This window comes from Xyrauchen texanus, chromosome 6 (assembly GCF_025860055.1).
Source record: "Xyrauchen texanus isolate HMW12.3.18 chromosome 6, RBS_HiC_50CHRs, whole genome shotgun sequence".
Lineage (NCBI taxonomy): Eukaryota > Metazoa > Chordata > Actinopteri > Cypriniformes > Catostomidae > Xyrauchen > Xyrauchen texanus.
This window is the reverse complement of record NC_068281.1, coordinates 752,995-776,161: the sequence shown is the minus strand read 5'-3', so window position 1 is coordinate 776,161 and position 23,167 is coordinate 752,995. Positions and strand designations below refer to the sequence as shown.

At 45.9% G+C, this 23,167-nt stretch overlaps 2 protein-coding genes across 3 annotated transcripts in view; one reads left to right on the top strand and one right to left on the bottom strand.

Moving 5' to 3' along the window:
* LOC127645793 (serine/threonine-protein kinase STK11-like) overlaps window positions 1-5,033 on the top strand; it is a 31,431-nt gene extending 26,398 nt beyond the window's left edge. Inside the window, exon 10 of one of the 2 annotated variants that reach the window (XM_052129473.1) lies at window positions 4,225-5,033. The gene's annotated coding sequence lies outside the window, so the exon portion shown is untranslated. The remainder of the gene's footprint in view (window positions 1-4,224) is intronic. The other variant, XM_052129472.1, reaches the window with a different exon arrangement.
* Window positions 5,034-11,187: 6,154 nt separating this feature from the next.
* LOC127645767 (voltage-dependent calcium channel beta subunit-associated regulatory protein-like) overlaps window positions 11,188-23,167 on the bottom strand; it is a 35,797-nt gene continuing 23,817 nt past the window's right edge. The window contains exons 4-10 of the mRNA XM_052129432.1: window positions 20,726-20,787; window positions 20,475-20,640; window positions 17,493-17,664; window positions 17,250-17,402; window positions 15,657-15,870; window positions 14,279-14,474; window positions 11,188-14,062 (exon numbers count right to left, since the gene is read on the bottom strand). Coding sequence (XP_051985392.1) covers window positions 12,502-14,062; window positions 14,279-14,474; window positions 15,657-15,870; window positions 17,250-17,402; window positions 17,493-17,664; window positions 20,475-20,640; window positions 20,726-20,787 — 2,524 coding nt within the window. The 3' untranslated portion in view covers window positions 11,188-12,501. The remainder of the gene's footprint in view (window positions 14,063-14,278; window positions 14,475-15,656; window positions 15,871-17,249; window positions 17,403-17,492; window positions 17,665-20,474; window positions 20,641-20,725; window positions 20,788-23,167) is intronic.

Here is a 23,167-nt window from a genome sequence, read left to right as displayed (position 1 = left end):
GTGTGTGTGTGTGTGTTAGTGTGAGTGTGTGTGTGTGTGTGAGTGTGAGTGTGTGTGTGTGTGTAGTGTGAGTGTGTGTGTGTGTGTAGTGTGAGTGTGTGTGTGTGTAGTGTGAGTGTGTGTGTGTTAGTGTGAGTGTGTGTGTGTTAGTGTGTGAGTGTGAGTGTGTGTGTTAGTGTGAGTGTGTGTAGTGTGTGATGAGTGTGAGTGTGTGTGTGTGTAGTGTGTGTGTGTGTGTGTTAGTGTGTGTGTGTGTAGTGTGAGTGTGAGTGTGTGTTAGTGTGTGATTGAGTGTGTGTGTTAGTGTGAGTGTGTGTGTGTGTGTGTGTGTGTTAGTGTGAGTGTGTGTTAGTGTGTGATACAGTGTGTGTGTGTGATAGAGAGAGTGTGTGTGTGATAGAGAGTGTGTGTGTGTGTTAGTGTGAGTGTGTTAGTGTGAGTGTGTGTGTGTTAGTGTGAGTGTGTGTTAGTGTGTGTGAGTGTGTGTGTGTTAGTGTGAGTGTGTGTGTGTGTTAGTGTGAGTGTGTGTTAGTGTGTGGATGTGTGTGTGTGTTAGTGTGAATGTGTGTGTGTGTTAGTGTGAGTGTGTGTTAGTGTGTGATAGAGTGTGTGTGTGTTAGTGTGAGTGTGTGTGTGTGTTAGTGTGAGTGTGTGTTAGTGTGTGATAGAGTGTGTGTGTGTGATAGAGAGAGTGTGTGTGTGATAGAGAGAGTGTGTGTGTGATAGAGAGAGTGTGTGTGTGATAGAGAGTGTGTTAGTGTGTGTTAGTGTGAGTGTGTGTGAGAGTGTGTGTGTGTGAGAGTGTGTGTGTGTGAGAGTGTGTGTTAGAGAATGTGTGTGTGTTCGAGAATGTGTGTGTGTGTTCAGGGTGGGGTTCCTCACACTCGTGAGATGCTGCAGTGTATATGATGACTCAGTCTCCATCACATCATGTATTCTGTCTCCTGCTCTCTACGCACATACACAAAAAATGGTGTCAGAAAATAAATTGTCAGTAATGAGATAAAGACAGTTTTCGATATACAGAACAATCACATTATTTATAGCATGCATATAGTGTGTGTGTGTGTGTGCGTGGGATGTTGTGAGGGTGTTTATATTCCTCACACACACAGAGAGAGTTTGACACACACACATATCGCACATTGAAGTGCTGTTGTGTTTAAGAGCGGTTGAATCCTCTCCGTGTGGAGGAGTGCCAATATAAAGTGTGATTGTGTAATGATTCTGACGTCTTGAGTGCTGGAATAATCACAATGATCACATGAAGCACTGAATTTTCAGGAGCATTGAGATATTTTGCATTGTGGCATAAATGTGATCAGAATTATTCCTCAAACTCTCATCAATGTAATACAGGATGAATTTTAAGATTAAATACAAGAAAATATAGTTAAAGGAATATTCAGTGTTCAAGTGAATCTCAGTCGACAGCATTTGTGTCATAATGTTGATCACCACAAATATTAACTTGGACTCGTCCCTCCTGTTCTTTAAATGTGTGTTCCAGTGAGACACTTCCAATGCAAGTCAATGGGGTTTAATCTGTAACATTAAAATACTGTTTCACAAGTATAGACACAAGACATAAACAATATGTGTGTTAACATGATTTTACTGTCATTAAATCACATCAATTTTACAACTTCGTTGCCATGACAACGTAACACCATAAACACCAAAACGACCATAAAAACTGTGATTTAAAATATTTGTTGCTAATGTAATAATTGTATATCTCAAATTATACATGAGTTTTAACAGAATTAATGTGAGTCCTTTTATAAAATTATTACCTAGACTTTAAAGTAAACCCTCAAAAAATTGTCCCACTGTCTTCCATTGACTTCCATTGCCCTCCACTGACTTCCATTAACCTCCACAGACTTCCACTGACTTCCATTGCCCTCCACAGACCCCCACTGACTTCCATTGCCCTCCACAGACCCCCACTGACTTCCACAGACTTCCATTGCCCTCCATTGCCTTCCACAGACTTCCATTGCCCTCCATTGCCCTCCATTGCCCTCCACAGACCTCCACTGACTTCCACTGACTTCCATTGCCCTCCACAGACCCCCACTGACTTCCACTGACTTCCACAGACTTCCATTGCCCTCCACTGACTTCCACAGACTTCCATTGCCCTCCGCTGACTTCCATTGCCCTCCACTGACTTCCACTGACTTCCATTGCCCTCCACTGACTTCCACTGACTTCCATTGCCCTCCACAGACCTCCGCTGACTTCCATTGCCCTCCGCTGACTTCCATTGCCCTCCGCTGACTTCCATTGCCCTCCGCTGACTTCCACTGACTTCCGCTGACTTCCACTAACTTCCATTGCCCTCCACAGACTTCCATTGCCCTCCACTGACTTCCACAGACTTCCATTGCCCTCCGCTGACTTCCATTGCCCTCCGCTGACTTCCGCTGACTTCCATTGCCCTCCGCTGACTTCCATTGCCCTCCGCTGACTTCCATTGCCCTCCACTGACTTCCACTGACTTCCATTGCCCTCCACAGACTTCCATTGCCCTCCACTGACTTCCATTGCCCTCCACTGACTTCCATTGCCCTCCACTGACTTCCATTGCCCTCCACTGACTTCCATTACCCTCCACAGACCTCCATTGCCTTCCACTGACTTCCACAGACTTCCATTGCACTCCACTGATTCCATTACCCTCCACAGACCTCCATTGCCCTCCACTGACTTCCATTACCCTCCACAGACCTCCACTGACTTCCACTGACTTCCACAGTCTTCCATTGCCCTCCGCTGACTTCCACTGACTTCCATTGCCCTCCACAGACCTCCACTGAATTCCACTGACTTCCACAGATTTCCATTGCCCTCCGCTGACTTCCATTGCCCTCCGCTGACTTCCACTGACTTCCATTGCCCTCCACAGACCTCCACTGACTTCCACAGACTTCCATTGCCCTCCGCTGACTTCCATTGCCCTCCGCTGACTTCCATTGCCCTCCACTGACTTCCACAGACTTCCATTGCCCTCCACAGACTTCCATTGCCCTCCACAGACTTCCATTGCCCTCCGCTGACTTCCATTGACCTCCACTGACTTCCACTGACTTCCATTGCCCTCCACAGACCTCCACTGACTTCCACTGACTTCCACAGACTTCCATTGCCCTCCGCTGACTTCCACTGACTTCCATTGCCCTCCACAGACCTCTACTGACTTCCACAGACTTCCATTGCCCTCCGCTGACTTCCATTGCCCTCCGCTGACTTCCATTGCCCTCCGCTGACTTCCATTGCCCTCCGCTGACTTCCATTGCCCTCCGCTGACTTCCATTGCCCTCCACTGACTTCCATTGCCCTCCGCTGACTTCCACTGTCTTCTACAGACTTCCATTGTAAGTGTGGAGTTTAAATAAAATGTTCCTGTTATTAATATACAGAGCTCTTGAAGGCGTGGTGGTGGCGTATTGGCTAAAGCACATAACTGGTAATCAGGAGGTTGCTGGTTCAATCCCCACAGTCACCACCATTGTGTCCTTGAGTAAGACACTTAACTCCAGGTTGCTCCGGGGGGATTGTCCCTATAATAAGTGCTCTGTATAATACATTGGTAATCAGGAGGTTGCTGGTTTGATGCCCACAGTCACCACCATTGTGTCCTTGAGTAAGGCACTTAACTCCAGGTTGCTCCGGGGGGATTGTCCCTGTAATAAGTGCTCTGTATAATACATTGGTAATCAGGAGGTTGCTGGTTTGATCCCCACAGTCACCACCATTGTGTCCTTGAGTAAGACACTTAACTCCAGGTTGCTCCGGGGGGATTGTCCCTGTAATAAGTACTCTGTATAATACATTGGTAATCAGGAGGTTGCTGGTTTGATCCCCACAGCCACCACCATTGTGTCCTTGAGTAAGGCACTTAACTCCAGGTTGCTCCGGGGGGATTGTCCCTGTAATAAGTGCACTGTAAGTCACTTTGGATAAAAGCATCTGCCAAATGCATACATGTAATATGACGCCACAAATGCCGTCGACTCCGATAAAATATGCAAACAATATTAATGTTAAATATATGGGCAGCTGGATGTTTTCGTGGATAAAGGCCCATATGCTGTATTGCAGCCCCGTTTGAACTCCAGACAGAATGTTAATTATGTTAATGAGATGTATACCTCATTAGCTGTCTGAAGTAATGACGGTGGGTTAAATTCTGCGTTCTCTCTCTGTTCTCTGCAGGTGTTGTTTCCCCGGCCGACGATACACTGAACGCACATTTGTGTCATAACCATGAACTGTAAGACAAACTGCAGCAGGGGACGCTCACCTGAGGAGGCTCTTGAAGACGAGTTTCCCACAATCCTCCTCTCTCACATTCGGTTTCTCCTCTGTCCCATACGGTCTCGTCCTGTTCGGCGCCCAAAGACGTTTGTTTTGTCTGTAGCGGCTGATGATGAACATCTGATCTCACCGTTTAGTTTTTACAACATCTTTTAATTTACCGTAATGAACTGCAGTTTAACAGATTGATGTAAAGGAATGACTTTAATGATTGAAAGAGGAAATCTGGTGATGATGATGATCACACCGATGTTATATAATCGCATGCTGTGTCACGTTTGGAGAGACTGACTGACGGCTGCACACTGCAGATGTTTGCCTTTATTTTTCCCCGTTTGGTTTGTTTCTTCTTTTCCCTGATTAAATATTTTTTAAGTATTATTTATATAAAACACATCCCAACCGAAACTGTTTCCGTTTGTTTTTGTGGGAGAATTCAAGCTCCGATAATGACACATGATACAGTTTCCACACATCTGGTGCGCTTCTGAAGTGCACGTGCAGGACTTTATCCACTGAGGTCTCTGGACTCTGAACATTATTGTTGTGATCACAGATGAGATATTTAATTTGGTTTTCTTGTCAGTAAAAATGTTCATTCTGCAGGAGAGAGTGTTTTATAGGTTTATTTGCTGCACTCAACTGATTGTCACGTCCAAAACTCGCTCTCCATCAGAGGTGTAGTCAAGACCAGACTAAGACTAGATCTTCCAAGAACCAGACCAAGACTAGACCCCTTCAGACCAAGACTAGACCTTCCAAGAACCAGACCAAGACTAGACCCCTTCAGACCAAGACTAGACCCCTTCAGACCAAGACTAGACCCCTTCAGACCAAGACTAGACCTTCCAAGTACCAGACCAAGACTAGACCCCTTCAGACCAAGACTAGACCCCTTCAGCCCAAGACTAGACCTTCCAAGAACCAGACCAAGACTAGACCCCTTCAGACCAAGACTAGACCCCTTCAGACCAAGACTAGACCCCTTCAGACCAAGACTAGATCTTCCAAGAACCAGACCAAGACTAGACCCCTTCAGACCAAGACTAGACCCCTTCAGACCAAGACTAGACCTTCCAAGTACCAGACCAAAACTAGACCCCTTCAGACCAAGACTAGACCCCTTCAGACCAAGACTAGATGCCTTCAGACCAAGACTAGGCCCTCCAAGACTAGACCCCTTCAGACCTAGACTAGATCTTCCAAGAACCAGACCAAGACTAGACCCCTTCAGACCAAGACTAGATCTTCCAAGAACCAGACCAAGACTAGACCCCTTCAGACCAAGACTAGACCCTCCAAGAGCCAGACCAAGACTAGACCCCTTCAGACCAATACTAGACCCTCCAAGACACAGACCAAGACTAGATCTTCCAAGAACCAGACCAAGACTAGACCCCTTCAGACCTAGACTAGATCTTCCAAGAACCAGACCAAGACTAGACCCCTTCAGACCAAGACTAGACCCCTTCAGACCAAGACTAGATCTTCCAAGAACCAGACCAACACTAGACCCCTTCAGACCAAGACTAGACCCCTTCAGACCAAGACTAGATCTTCCAAGAACCAGACCAAGACTAGACCCCTTCAGACCAAGACTAGATCTTCCAAGAACCAGACCAAGACTAGACCCCTTCAGACCAAGACTAGACCCTTTCAGACCAAGACTAGACCCTTTCAGACCAAGACTAGACCCCTTCAGACCAAGACTAGATCTTCCAAGAACCAGACCAACACTAGACCCCTTCAGACCAAGACTAGACCCCTTCAGACCAAGACTAGATCTTCCAAGAACCAGACCAAGACTAGACCCCTTCAGACCAAGACTAGATCTTCCAAGAACCAGACCAAGACTAGACCCCTTCAGACCAAGACTAGACCCTTTCAGACCAAGACTAGACCCCTTCAGACCAAGACTAGATCTTCCAAGAACCAGACCAAGACTAGACCCCTTCAGACCAAGACTAGACCCCTTCAGACCAAGACTAGACCCCTTCAGACCAAGACTAGACCTTCCAAGAACCAGACCAAGACTAGACCCCTTCAGACCAAGACTAGATCTTCCAAGAACCAGACCAAGACTAGACCCCTTCAGACCAAGACTAGACCCCTTCAGACCAAGACTAGACCCCTTCAGACCAAGACTAGACCTTCCAAGAACCAGACCAAGACTAGACCCCTTCAGACCAAGACTAGACCTTCCAAGAACCAGACAAAGACTAGACCCCTTCAGACCAAGACTAGACCTTCCAAGAACCAGACCAAGACTAGACCCCTTCAGACCAAGAGTAGACCTTCCAAGAACCAGACTAAGACTAGACCCCTTCAGACCAAGACTAGACCCCTTCAGACCAAGACTAGACCCCTTCAGACCAAGACTAGATCTTCCAAGAACCAGACCAAGACTAGACCCCTTCAGACCAAGACTAGACCCCTTCAGACCAAGACTAGATGCCTTCAGACCAAGACTAGGCCCTCCAAGACTAGACCCCTTCAGACCTAGACTAGATCTTCCAAGAACCAGACCAAGACTAGACCCCTTCAGACCAAGACTAGACCTTCCAAGAACCAGACCAAGACTAGACCCCTTCAGACCAAGACTAGACCCCTTCAGACCAAGACTAGATCTTCCAAGAACCAGACCAAGACTAGACCCCTTCAGACCAAGACTAGACCCCTTCAGACCAAGACTAGACCTTCCAAGTACCAGACCAAGACTAGACCCCTTCAGACCAAGACTAGACCCCTTCAGCCCAAGACTAGACCTTCCAAGAACCAGACCAAGACTAGACCCCTTCAGACCAAGACTAGACCCCTTCAGACCAAGACTAGACCCCTTCAGACCAAGACTAGACTCCTTCAGACCAAGACTAGACCCCTTCAGACCAAGACTAGATCTTCCAAGAACCAGACCAAGACTAGACCCCTTCAGACCAAGACTAGACCCCTTCAGACCAAGACTAGACCCCTTCAGACCAAGACTAGACCTTCCAAGTACCAGACCAAGACTAGACCCCTTCAGACCAAGACTAGACCCCTTCAGACCAAGACTAGACCCCTTCAGACCAAGACTAGATGCCTTCAGACCAAGACTAGGCCCTCCAAGACTAGACCCCTTCAGACCTAGACTAGATCTTCCAAGAACCAGACCAAGACTAGACCCCTTCAGACCAAGACTAGATCTTCCAAGAACCAGACCAAGACTAGACCCCTTCAGACCAAGACTAGACCCTCCAAGAGCCAGACCAAGACTAGACCCCTTCAGACCAATACTAGACCCTCCAAGACACAGACCAAGACTAGATCTTCCAAGAACCAGACCAAGACTAGACCCCTTCAGACCTAGACTAGATCTTCCAAGACTAGACCCCTTCAGACCAAGACTAGACCCCTTCAGACCAAGACTAGATCTTCCAAGAACCAGACCAACACTAGACCCCTTCAGACCAAGACTAGACCCCTTCAGACCAAGACTAGATCTTCCAAGAACCAGACCAAGACTAGACCCCTTCAGACCAAGACTAGATCTTCCAAGAACCAGACCAAGACTAGACCCCTTCAGACCAAGACTAGACCCTTTCAGACCAAGACTAGACCCTTTCAGACCAAGACTAGACCCCTTCAGACCAAGACTAGATCTTCCAAGAACCAGACCAAGACTAGACCCCTTCAGACCAAGACTAGACCTTCCAAGAACCAGACCAAGACTAGACCCCTTCAGACCAAGACTAGATCTTCCAAGAACCAGACCAAGACTAGACCCCTTCAGACCAAGACTAGACCCCTTCAGACCAAGACTAGACCTTCCAAGAACCAGACCAAGACTAGACCCCTTCAGACCAAGACTAGACCTTCCAAGAACCAGACAAAGACTAGACCCCTTCAGACCAAGACTAGACCTTCCAAGAACCAGACCAAGACTAGACCCCTTCAGACCAAGAGTAGACCTTCCAAGAACCAGACCAAGACTAGACCCCTTCAGACCAAGACCCAGACCAAGACTAGACCCCTTCAGACCAAGACTAGACCCCTTCAGACCAAGACTAGATCTTCCAAGAACCAGACCAAGACTAGACCCCTTCAGACCAAGACTAAACCCCTTCAGACCAAGACTAGATGCCTTCAGACCAAGACTAGGCCCTCCAAGACTAGACCCCTTCAGACCTAGACTAGATCTTCCAAGAACCAGACCAAGACTAGACCCCTTCAGACCAAGACTAGACCTTCCAAGAACCAGACCAAGACTAGACCCCTTCAGACCAAGACTAGACCCCTTCAGACCAAGACTAGATCTTCCAAGAACCAGACCAAGACTAGACCCCTTCAGACCAAGACTAGACCCCTTCAGACCAAGACTAGGCCCTCCAAGACTAGACCCCTTCAGACCTAGACTAGATCTTCCAAGAACCAGACCAAGACTAGACCCCTTCAGACCAAGACTAGATCTTCCAAGAACCAGACCAAGACTAGACCCCTTCAGACCAAGACTAGACCCTCCAAGAGCCAGACCAAGACTAGACCCCTTCAGACCAATACTAGACCCTCCAAGACACAGACCAAGACTAGACCTTCCAAGACCCAGACCAATACTAGACCTCTTCAGACCAAGACTAGACCCTCCAAGACCACATTTATATGGTCTCGAGACGTCTTGCGATCAAGACCACACCTCTGCTCTCCACTTGCATAAAGTTAAACTTTTCTCAACTTTGCTGTGTCGCTCACCGCGCCCACATGTAGCCGCCGGAGGTCGCTGTCGGCAGAATTGGGCAGCGCTCATTAATCGTGAGTGTGTGTATGTGTGTACGGGCTTTAGTGTGAGGAACATTATTCCTTCACATCATCAGTATCTGTTGCACGATGTGGGGCAGTGGTGGCTCAGTGGTTGAGGCTCAGGGTTACTGACCAGAAGGTCGGGGTTCAAGCCCCAGCACCACCAAGATGCGGCGTCTTCAGCGTTTAACAGCTCTGACATCTTTATATAATCGTGTTCCTTTAAAACACCTCAGTGTGACATTTATAGGAATTTACTCCAGGGCCAGAAACTGAGGGGGGCTCCCGGGAGCACAGGAGCGACTGGAGTCGTTTCAAAGCATTCGTTCCTGTGAAGGGAAAAGAGACATTGTGCAGCTTCAGCAGATCTGCTGCTCGACCTTGACTGCAACAGCACTCTTACACCTCCTCAATGTGACACGAGGGGAAATAAACCGTTGCGCAGACCTGCGGTTGAATTGATATTCTAGATTTATTTCAGGCAGAGCAAACTTCGATTTGTGTCTCATCAACTCTTGAGACATAATGTCATGTTCTGCCTGATTAATCGATATAGTTATGTAAGAAGCAGCTGGAAACGGGACTGTCATTGATCTCCAGCTGACAGTTTTATGTGCATCGATGTCTGAATGGAAAAAGCTGTCGTACATTTAAAGAACAGTTCTTCTTTCTACTGCATCCTAGATTTTAATATTGAGCCCGAAGAGCTTCATCTGACTGTTTTTTGTTCTGAACTGCCTGGGTGCCCACCCATCACCAAGGGCTGGTATCAGGAGCAGTGCCCCCCCATCGCCAAGGGCTGGTATCGTTGGCAGTTACTTTAATGTCATGTGGTGTAACCATCAATAAAAGGTATTAAATACTTTCCCTGCAGCGCGAGTACGAGCATCAGCACTCACTCATTAGAAAATAGATTTCAAACACATTATTAAAAGTTCAAATCTATTTTTATGAATATTATACAGACTTTTTATCATAATTGTCAAGAAGTTACACACACAAGTTTTCAAATATGAATCCGGTTTTAAAACCATTGTTTTATGGCTTATTTTATTTGGTTTATTTATTTTATTTCAGCTTTAAATGAATGTTTGTTTTTTTCTTTCTCCAGATGGTTACACCACCTTTTTAACTTTACGTCCCAGAAAAATGATCAAAATGACTCTTAATTGAATTGAGCTTCTTCATGTTAGAATTGCATTTTTTTAATTGGATGTTTGTTTGTTTTTTATATATAATTTGGTCCGGGGAAATAAATAAAAGTGTCCCGTTATTGACCCAATTACTGATTAAATGAGCACAACTGAAGTAATGTGCCGTCAGTGTATCTGGAGACACACAATTACACTTTCTAAAGAACAATTAGAAATAAATATGCAAAGTGGGGCGTGATACATTTATAATGTATGATCAGCAGATTCACATCATGTTACCAACAACATTCCCAAAACACATTTAATAAAGGGATCTTGGTGTTCACTTCTTTATTTAAAGCCTTGAAACGGAGTTCTGTCTGAGAACTGCTTCAGTGTGAGATTGAGATCAGGAGCAATGCATTGTGGGATATATATGTATCGGTGCTATAGAAGAACATTTACAAGCCCACAGGAAGTGCTAACAGCCTTTATTCTGTCTGCACGGTTCAAACTGAATCTCGTATCACCTGAAGAAGTTGATATAGTCCTTTAAACATGTTCAGATGATGTCGTGTGTGATGTGTAGAGGGTAACCCTCATCCTGTGAAACGGGTTGCACGTGTCTACAGTGCCCCCGCTGGCACGACACACTGCAGTGGCCAATCCACACGTCATGTCAGACGGATCACAACGAACGGACCAATCAGATGTGAGCTTGAGGCTCGAGTTTAGCCACAGGCAAATGAAAAGAAAATAGTTGAAACAGAAATGTATCGGTATAAAAATGTAAAAAACGTCGTTTATTGAGTGTTTTTGTCTTTTTACGCTTTAAAATTATCTCAAAGTTTTTAGCCCGTGATTTATTTACTCGTCAAGAAAAAGTGTGTGCGTGAGCGCGAGTGTGCGCGAGTGTGCATGAGCTGCGTGCGTGTGCGCGAGAGCACGACGCGTGTGTGCGAGAGTGTGAGTGTGTGTGTGTGTGTGCGAATGTGTATGTGTGTGTGGATTTTCTCCCCAATTTGGAATACCCAATCCCCAATGCGCTCTAATGGTGCATTCACATACAAGGCGAATCGAGTGTTTCGTGCGGCACGCTTGCATACAAAGTCAACGCAAAGATGCGAATAGACATGAATTCACACGAGCGACACGAATGAAGCGAGTGGAGCGACTCAAACACGGGAAATCGCTTCGTTCGCGTATTCGCGCAAGTTTACGTATTTCACCTCGAGCGAATATTCCGCATGGCGCGTTGTCGCGAAAGCCTGTCAGCATTAAGATTGTCCGGATGTCTCTGTCATAGCAGAAGAAATCTGGAACAATTAATGAAAGAATTGTAGCGGTGTGTGGACACCCGGAATCACATGACACAACGTCATACATGTACAGAGACCGGACGAATAAAGACGTCGCTTGGAGGAAAGCGAGCGAGGAAGTCGGACGGCCTGGTAAGTTCTGAAAATATGCGCATCTACTCGATTCCAGCGATTGGTTGAACTTTACTATGAACCAAGTCGTAGAAGCCCCGCCTCCTGTGCATTTCCGGAAGAGAAGCGGGAATACTCGCAGGTTTGCGTTACAATATGAGGCGAACATTTTTTTTGCGTTGTATATGAACGCACCATAAGTCCTCGTGGTGGTGTAGTGACTCTCCTCAATCTGGATGGCGGAGGACGAATCTCAGTTGCCTCCGCGTCTGAGACCGTCAATCCGCGCATCTTATCACGTGACTTGTTGAGCACGTTACCATGGAGATGTAGCGCGTGTGGAGGCTTCACGCTATTCTCCGCGGCATCCACACACAACTCACCACACGCCCCACCGAGAGCGAGAACCACATTATAGTGACCACGAGGAGGTTACCCCATGTGACTCTACCCTCCCTAGCAACCGGCCCAATTTGGTTGCTAAGGAGACCTGGCTGGAGTCACTCAGCACGCCCTGGATTCAAACTCACGACTCCAGGTGTGGTAGCCTACCCAGGCCCCCCCGCACATATGATTTGTAAACAAAAACATTTTATTTCAGTTGAATAGGGAAAACAATGTGGTCCGAGTAAATAGAAATGGGGCGTTCATCAATTGATGTTCTGACGCGGCACGTGTGTCTGGTGAAGAGACAGTGTTAGGGGTAGGGTTGCTTCAGGAATCCAAATAAACACGTATGAATGTTGTATATGAATTTCACAAGATGAGGGTTACCATCTAGACACAAACCTAGTGGCTCTACCATTTCAAGCATGGCCCGAACCATTCTGAACATGCTGTTATTCTTGTTCGGGTGAGGTGCGGCTTACAGTCACCGCACACTCTTGACTTCCTTTTTGAGTCCTCAGACTGGAGTAGATCCAATCGTCCAGAGTGGACGCTAGTTTGTCCGATGGACTGATGTCAGTAACGGCGTTACGTGTGTAGTCCACTTTATCCGTGTCAGTATGATGGATGTTTCCATGCGTGAGTGTGTTTGTATTTGATTGCAAATGAGTGCTAAAAGTGGTCTCGCCACAGTCCATCGGCAAATGTTTGTGTGAATCTGTCTTCACGTTCTTGGGTATCCCACAATCCCTGGCACTGTTGTCCTGCAGATGAGATGAAGAGAATAGACAGCTAGTGTTGTTGCTGCTGTTGTTGATGTTCTCCTCCAGGTCTGGACCAGAGCTTCCAGTTTCTGAGGCTTGACCAGCACCCTCGAGCTCTTCTGGCTTGTCTGACAAAGCAGATTCAGTACCAGCTGCCCCCTCACTGGCCTCTTCGTCCGCGGCGCTAGCAATGCGAGGCAGGGTGCTATGGTAGCGTGTGTCCAAGGGGTAGTTTGCACTGTCGCCTCTGCGTAGCGGGTAGCAGCGCTGTCGCTCAAGGGATGGCGAGTATCGTGCAGCACCTGGGTCGCTGTACTGTTTGGTGCGCTGCCACTGCTTCCGAAGATGGATACGTGAGCGATGGCGGTGTCGCAATGAGGGCGACCCCTGCTGGTCAAACTGAGGATCGTGGCGCAAGAATTCATTGAACAGTGCCTCAGTCTTCTCATCGATGCTGTAGTCGCGACGCCGGAAGCGCGGCCTGGGTTTGGGTTCGGAAGTGAGTTCTGGAGTAACACTAATCGGATTATCTGCCGCCAGAGTCACGCTGCTTTCTGGAACCTCGTCTTCTAGTTCTTCCTTGAATAGCCGCGCCTCAAAACTCTCGCAAACCGTCCCTTTCCGCCCAGCATTTGTGAAAAAGCGGCGGCGTTCTGAAGCAGTCTTCAGAGAAGCACTTCCAAAGAGTCGAAATTCCTCCGGAGCCTTGCACGGCGCCTCGATCGACGCATAACCGCTGTCCATCTGCAACAGCTTCCGGTTGCCCGTCTCTCCGTCACTGCCTCGTTCAGAGTCCACGCTATCTCTTCCGTTTCTCCTCAGACCTGCGTCCCTGAACACATCGTTGTACTGCAACTCGCCGTCCCCGTCCATCTCATCATCAATGTCTTGCGATTGGTTGCCGGGGAAGCCCATTCTCGAGGCACCTACCGAGCAGACGCTGTCGGCATCACTGCGAGTGGAGTCTCTGTCGTTGCTGCTCAGGTCAGAAGAGGCGTACTGCTCCAGGGAAGCTCTCAGGCTCCAGATGTCACGATACAGGCTCGGCTGCTCCAAACTGTCCTGACGGCAAGCTAGTCCAAATTCTTCAGTATCTCCTCCTGATGCTCCTGCCATAATTTCCTGTCTATCCTCATCAGCAGCGATGTCCATCTCCAGAGGTTGGCAGGATGAGGGAAGCATTAGTGCCTCGTCTGTCATCACGCCCTCTACTTGATAACTGACCTCCATTACGGCCTGGACCTCTAACCTGCAGAGGTACATAGAGACGAACAGGAAACATGACATCATTGCAGTAGCCTTTCGGGAGAGCTATTCCTTTAATAATTTTCCTGCAATGTCCATCACCAAAACATCACTCAATTCCACTGCAAGTCTCTACAGTCAGTTACATGACATTTTTCAGTGTTTCTAGGATATTGTAAGAGGTTCATGGCAAACAGAGGGGATGCTGATGTGACCACACCTGCTGAGTGGGGCGGGAAGCCCTGCGCTGGTGTCCAGAGAGCTCGCGGAGAGCCGTCTGAGGGGATCCGCCTGTGGCTGAATAGGGGGTTTGCGCAGCAGGAAGTCACCGACTCCACCTTGGAAATTTTCCTCGTCTTGCTCAAGAGTCTCGCTGGTCGCTCTCTGGCTCTGAAACGCACGTCTCCGTGGAGATCCTAAGACAATACAAGCAAATCATTTCACTTACAAATGAAATTATATTTACAATGGTCTTCTTTGCATAAGACTGTTAAGAACACAAGCTATACACCAAAATTGCTTTTTCTCCCAATCTGGAAAGCCCAATTCCCAATGTGCCTTTTAAGTCCTCATGGTCGCGTAGTGATTCGCCTCAATCTGGGTGGCGGAGGACAAATCCCAGTCGCCTCCGCGTCTGAGACCATCAATCCACGCATCTTATCACGTGGCTTGTTGAGCACGTTGCCACGGAGACAGGGTTCACGTGACCAACCGTGGCATCCATGCACAACTCGCCATGCCCCACCGAGAACGAACCACATTATTGTGACCACGAGGAGGTTACCCCATGTGATTCTACCCTCCCTATCAACCGGGCCAATTTGGTTGCTAAGGAGACCTGACTGGAGTCACTCAGAACGCCCTGGATTCAAACTCACGCCTCCAGGTGTGATAGTCAGCGTCAACACTCGCAGAGATACCCAGACCCTCCCTAGCAACCGGGCCAATTTGGTTGCTAAGGAGACCTGACTGGAGTCACTCAGCACGCCCTGGATTCAAACTCACGACTCCAGGTGAGATAGTCAGCATCAATACTCACTGAGATACCCAGACCCCGACGTTGACTGATCTTAACTGACTGAATGGGTATCAGATGTCGGCCTAAAAGTAGGTGGAGCTCCAGGTCACACCTACCGATGATGACGTGGACCAATGACAATAAGAAGGTGTTTTGCAGCCGGCATTAATAATTCTTTCTAAAGACATTTTAATCAAACCAGAACCCATAAATTGTTCTTGAAATGTGCACACTTTTGGAATAAACATTTAAAAATACACCTGGAGTGAATCAAACCACATTTAAATCATTTAGGGGTGAATCCTAAACCATTCTGTGCGTGTGCGCAGAATACAGGAGTCACTCCCAAACATGATGGTCGTCATAGTGATCACCATGGCAACATTTCACCGTCTCATGACCGCTAACAAGAAACATGGATGCATTTGGTGTTTACAAATCATGTATTTGGCCAACTTGTTTATTAACAAGATTAAACACTCGAAAATGGAGACGCCAAATGTAACTGCAGTGTGAGTCATTGGTTTTACACACAATTAAATTTGGTTAAAAACTGTCACATGATAAGTTACATCCTCACCTTTTATGTCAAGACTCGCTGCTCTCTGAATGGTGTCAAACTTCCACTTCTTGACGGCGAAGAATGGCGCAGCGCCCTCCAGACTGGCATGACGCCGAAGTTTTGACAGGAAATGAAACATGGTGCCGTGAGTCAGAGCCGGACCGGAGCGAATCGTGACCGGACCGGAACCAGAATCCGTCTCCGTCGGCACAGTGCTGCTTATCAACTCCACCTGAAACAGAATAAACGTGATACACAAGTGTGAGTGACGGGCAGAGAGTCGCTCCAGTGGCACGCTGTTATTATGTAGCATCCTCCGTTGTAATCAGGGTTCGAATTATGATTTCATCTTTGTGGGGGTCTCTTAAAAAAAAAAAGTAGCCTATAAGCAGGCGTGGTGTGTGTGATAAATAATTGCTTAACACTGCACTTGATTCTTTTGATTTCAATGTTTATTAATACAGGAGTAGAGAAACGAGTAGACTGTCCTCTGATGATGTTTTTTGTTTTTTTGAAATAAACCCGAATTTTGCCAAAGTTGTACCTGATGTTGGTAGCAATCTTTTTATTTTTGGTGGCATGGTTGCTGGTTCTGAACTTTACACTATTTCTAAAATATTCTAACTGATCCCCAGCGTGAGTTATTCTAGGTGACCGTTATTTAGAACCTGTCACTTTAATGTTTCCATGGTGACGCATCATTGCTTGTCACGTTACACAGCGTAACCACAACACAGCGCTGAATGAATGATGATCTGCTTTTATGTCATTTTTCCTTTTTATACAAAATATTCACAAATGTATTAGCTATAACATGAAACACTGATATTCCGATTGTCAAATATGTGCAAGTGGATGTGTTTTGTTGTTTAAACGCCTTTATAACGATCGCGTTGAGTTAGTTGAGCTGTATGTGCGATGGGCGCCATGTTATTTTACAACACGCCAATTCCTCAACTTCTCACGAAATACATGAAAGTAAGTGGCCGGTGAACTGGGAGAAGAATAGAGTAAAATGTAAAGCTACTTACACAATGTGTATCTGATATGAAAACGTGTCTTATTGTAACGTAACGCTAATGGAAAGGATTATTATTGCCGCTTCCCTAGACATCAGTGTATTTTACAAACTCAAAATATTTTTTTGCTAGTACTTATGTGTATTTAAATGTCTGAAACCTAAAATAAACATTATGTGGTTGAAAACACAGAACAGTTGATCTGTCTATGGTTGTGATACATGACAGCAGTACTGAGCTGCGTCTGTCTCTGGCTCAGCGCCAGCCAAAGCGCAAAGCACGTTTGAATTTAGCAGTTGATCACGTGATGCACTGACCGTTCTAATCACACCGGTGTTGATCGATCATACGTGCAAAAGGGTTAACATAAACATTGAAGGAATATATTGAAGGAAAAAATGCTTTATTTGTAATTTAAAATAATGGTGCTGATGATGTTTAGAGACCCCCACAGGTGTATGATTTTACTGCTTTCATGGGAGCTCATCCTCTCTCTATGGGAGCTCAGCTCCCACTGGCTCCCACGTAATTCGAACCATGGTTGTAATGCCACTGAAGCTGTGAAGAACTGTCAGATCAGAATATAACTCACGGTTTGCGATCGTGGTGGTTTCGTGGCGTATTCGGGGTTGCCGTTAATAACGCTGGCGTTCAGGGTGGAGTTGAGCGAATCTCCAGGCAGAGCGCTGACGGGACTTTGACCATTCCACGAGACGGGCGGCTCTGGAGACGGGCCCTCGCTGGGCTAAACACAAAACGTAAGCTAATGTAATGTGGCACTCAATCTGTCAACACCAGTTTAACACTGACCTTTAGAAGTGCATCCCGTGATTACCTGAAATATAGCGAGGGCGGGAGTGTGCGAGGGCTGTTCGGTGACACTGACGCTGTTCTCAGGTGAGTCACACTCCATGATGGTGAGGATGTTCAGGGCAGGAGTCTGTATGTGCAGGTGAGTCAGACGAGCTTTCTTCAGGTGATGAAAGTCGCCCTCTGTGAGCGTGTACCTGACACACAACTGTAACGTCACACACTAAAGACAAAGCCTGTGGACACTGTGCACAACATTTCATTTAGTTTGTCGAATAAATTTATAATTTTACATCCAAACCACACCCACAATTAGTGACTCGACTAGCCGAGTTTACTTGGGTCAGATCTGTCTGTCTGTCTATATGTCTGTGTCTTTCTGTCTGTCTATCTGTTTGTCTGTATGTATCTGTCTATTTATCTGTCTGTGTCTATTGGTCTGTCTGTCTGTTGTTGTTTCTGTCTGTCTGATCTGTCTCTCGGTTTGTCTGTCTATATAACTTTATATCTGTCTTTCTATTTATCTAACTATCTGTCTATCTAAATGTCTGACTTTTGGTCTGTCTGTCTATGTCTTTCGGTTGGTCTCTCTGCCTGTATGTCTGTCAGTTTGTCTGTCTATCTTTATATCTGTCTGTCTGTCAGTTTGTATGTCTATCTTTATATCTGTCTGTCTGTCAGTTTGTCTGTCTATCTTTATATCTGTCTGTCTGTCAGTTTGTCTGTCTATCTTTATATCTGTCTGTCTGTCAGTTTGTCTGTCTATCTTTATATCTGTCTGTCTGTCAGTTTGTCTGTCTATCTTTATATCTGTCTGTCTGTCAGTTTGTCTGTCTATTTTTATATCTGTCTGTCTGTCAGTTTGTCTGTCTATCTTTATATCTGTCTGTCTGTCAGTTTGTCTGTCTATCTTTATATCTGTCTGTCTCAGTTTGTCTATCTTTATATCTGTCTGTCTGTCAGTTTGTCTGTCTATCTTTATATCTGTCTGTCTGTCAGTTTGTCTGTCTATCTTTATATCTGTCTGTCTGTCAGTTTGTATGTCTATCTTTATATCTGTCTGTCTGTCAGTTTGTCTGTCTATCTTTATATCTGTCAGTTTGTCTGTCTATTTTTATATCTGTCTGTCTGTCAGTTTGTCTGTCTATCTTTATATCTGTCAGTTTGTCTGTCTATCTTTATATCTGTCAGTTTGTCTGTCTATCTTTATATCTGTCAGTTTGTCTGTCTATCTTTATATCTGTCTGTCTGTCAGTTTGTCTGTCTATCTTTATATCTGTCTGTCTGTCAGTTTGTCTGTCTATCTTTATATCTGTCTGTCTGTCAGTTTGTCTGTCTATCTTTATATCTGTCTGTCTGTCAGTTTGTCTGTCTATCTTTATATCTGTCTGTCTGTTTGTCTGTCTATTTTTATATCTGTCTGTCTGTCAGTTTGTCTGTCTATCTTTATATCTGTCTGTCTGTCAGTTTGTCTGTCTATCTTTATATCTGTCTGTCTGTCAGTTTGTCTGTCTATCTTTATATCTGTCTGTCTGTCAGTTTGTCTGTCTATCTTTATATCTGTCTGTCTGTCAGTTTGTCTGTCTATCTTTATATCTGTCTGTCTGTTTGTCTGTCTATTTTTATATCTGTCTGTCTGTCAGTTTGTCTGTCTATCTTTATATCTGTCTGTCTGTCAGTTTGTCTGTCTATCTTTATATCTGTCAGTTTGTCTGTCTATTTTTATATCTGTCTGTCTGTCAGTTTGTCTGTCTATCTTTATATCTGTCAGTTTGTCTGTCTATTTTTATATCTGTCTGTCTGTCAGTTTGTCTGTCTATCTTTATATCTGTCAGTTTGTCTGTCTATTTTTATATCTGTCTGTCTGTCAGTTTGTCTGTCTATCTTTATATCTGTCTGTCTGTCAGTTTGTCTATCTTTATATCTGTCTGTCTGTCAGTTTGTCTGTCTATCTTTATATCTGTCTGTCTGTCAGTTTGTCTGTCTATCTTTATATCTGTCTGTCAGTTTGTCTGTCTATCTTTATATCTGTCTGTCTGTCAGTTTGTCTGTCTATTTTTATATCTGTCTGTCTGTCAGTTTGTCTGTCTATCTTTATATCTGTCTGTCTGTCAGTTTGTCTGTCTATCTTTATATCTGTCAGTTTGTCTGTCTATTTTTATATCTGTCTGTCTGTCAGTTTGTCTGTCTATCTTTATATCTGTCTGTCTGTCAGTTTGTCTGTCTATCTTTATATCTGTCAGTTTGTCTGTCTATCTTTATATCTGTCTGTCTGTCAGTTTGTCTGTCTATCTTTATATCTGTCAGTTTGTCTGTCTATCTTTATATCTGTCTGTCTGTCAGTTTGTCTGTCTATCTTTATATCTGTCTGTCTGTCAGTTTGTCTGTCTATCTTTATATCTGTCTGTCTGTCAGTTTGTCTGTCTATCTTTATATCTGTCTGTCTAGTTTGTCTGTCTATTTTTATATCTGTCTGTCTGTCAGTTTGTCTGTCTATCTTTATATCTGTCTGTCTGTCAGTTTGTCTGTCTATCTTTATATCTGTCTGTCTGTCAGTTTGTCTGTCTATCTTTATATCTGTCTGTCTGTCAGTTTGTCTGTCTATCTTTATATCTGTCTGTCTGTCAGTTTGTCTGTCTATCTTTATATCTGTCTGTCTGTTTGTCTGTCTATTTTTATATCTGTCTGTCTGTCAGTTTGTCTGTCTATCTTTATATCTGTCTGTCTGTCAGTTTGTCTGTCTATCTTTATATCTGTCTGTCTGTCAGTTTGTCTGTCTATCTTTATGTCTGTCTGTCTGTCAGTTTGTCTGTCTATCTTTATATCTGTCTGTCTGTCAGTTTGTCTGTCTGAGTCTTTCGGTTGGTCTTTGTCTGTTGATCTGATCTAAAACACATTCGTGATCATGTTTTTCAGCGTGTGAATACAGACACACATCAGATGTGGTTTGGGAGTTTGACCCCCTGCATCAAATTTGAACCTTGACCCATCTGTCAGTGTCTCTGACCTACGACCTTTCTCTTGGTCTTTGGCGCTCTGCTCATAGACGGCGCTCTCGTTGAACGACACCCGTCGCCCTGTGCACGCGGCAGACAGGAAATGCTCTGTGTCTGTATCGCCATGACAACTGGACATGGACAGGGACTCGCCGCTCTCCAGTCTGATGGTCACATCTGTTGAAGGAACAGGGCCGTGAAAACAACGTCAACAATGCTGAACGTTCATCTTCATCTGGATGATGTTGAGTGTTTGTTGCACCTTGTGTTGGTAGAATCTCCTCTACGTATGTGGTGTTGGTTTTCTCCAGATCATCACTGGCTCTGAAACATCAAAGCAACACGTTGAGTTATTGACGTCCGTGTTGATCTGTTTACTGATTGTGTTCGATGCTGTACAGGTGTTTAATTCACAGGTGCACGCAGAGAACACTTACAGCATAAAGGACTTTTCACACTTCAGGCAATCAAATGTTCCCTGTTAGCACATTCAAATCTTTACAATAGATGGCGCTAATCGATACGCAGGTTTACAGAAGGTGAGCTGGTCCGCCCACCGCCTATGACACTGGCCGTACAGTTTGAGAGTATTGCAAGCAAATGAGTTTATTGTTATTTTGAAGATACTGGAATCCATTGTTTCTATTGAAATGATTAATTGTGGTGAGAAATCGCAGCGCAGATTCCCGCTTCCTGTGAAAAGTCCTGAACTCTTAAAGTAAATGTTTGACGCTCAATGACTCGGTATAGGGCAATGAAAGTGATTCTTTTTCAAATGTAGCTTTACAGGGGCCGTATCCTACACTTATCATTTAAATGGTTAAAGGCTTTAAATCACGAGCTCTCACACACACACACACACACTCCTGCGCACACACTCACGCACACACACACACACTCCTGCGCACACACTCACACACACTCATGCGCACACACTCGCACACACTCACACACACTCATGCACACACACTCGCACACACTCACACACACTCATGCACAGACATACACACACTCATGCACTCACACACACACACATGCACACACTCGCACACACTCACACACACTCATGCACACACACTCGCACACACTCACACACACTCACGCACAGACATGCACTCACACACACACTCATGCACTCACACACACACACATGCACACACTCACACACACTTATGCACAGACATGCACTCACACACACACTCATGCACTCACACACACGCACACACTCATGCACACACTCGTGCACACTCACACACACTCATGCACACACTCACACACACTCATGCACACACACTCGCACACACTCACACACACTCATGCACAGACATGCACTCACACACACACTCATGCACTCACACACACACACTCATGCACTCACACACACACACATGCACACACTCACACACACTTATGCACAGACATGCACTCACACACACACTCATGCACACACTCGTGCACACTCACACACACTCATGCACACACGCACACACTCATGCACACACGCACACACTCATGCACACACTCGTGCACACTCACACACACTCATGCACACACACACACACTCATGCACACACTCGTGCACACTCACACACACTCATGCACACACGCACACACACTCATGCACACACACACGCACACACTCATGCACACACTCGTGCACACTCACACACACTCATGCACACACTCGTGCACACTCACACACACTCATGCACACACGCACACACACTCATGCACACACACTCGCACACACTCATGCACAGACATGCACTCACACACACACTCATGCACTCACACACACACACATGCACACACTCGTGCACACTCACACACACTTATGCACAGACATGCACTCACACACACACTCATGCACACTCACACAAACACTCATGCACAGACATGCACTCACACACACACTCATGCACACTCACACACACACTCATGCACAGACATGCACTCACACACACACTCATGCACTCACACACACACACATGCACACACTCGTGCACACTCACACACACTTATGCACAGACATGCACTCATGCACACACTCATGCACTCACACACACACACACATGCACTCACACACACACTCATGCACAGACATGCACTCACACACACACTCATGCACTCACACACACACACATGCACACACTCGTGCACACTCACACACACTTATGCACAGACATGCACTCATGCACACACTCATGCACTCACACACACACTCATGCACTCACACACACACACATGCACACACTCGTGCACACTCACACACACTTATGCACAGACATGCACTCACACACACACTCATGCACACTCACACACACACTCATGCACAGACATGCACTCACACACACACTCATGCACTCACACACACACACATGCACACACTCGTGCACACTCACACACACTTATGCACAGACATGCACTCATGCACACACTCATGCACTCACACACACACACATGCACACACTCGCACACACTCACACACACTCATGCACACACACTCGCAAACACCCACACACACTCATGCACAGACATGCACTCACACACGCACTCATGCACACGCATGCACTCACACACACACACTCATGCACTCACACACACACACATGCACACACTCGTGCACACTCACACACACTTATGCACAGACATGCACTCACACACACACTCATGCACTCACACACACACACATGCACACACTCGT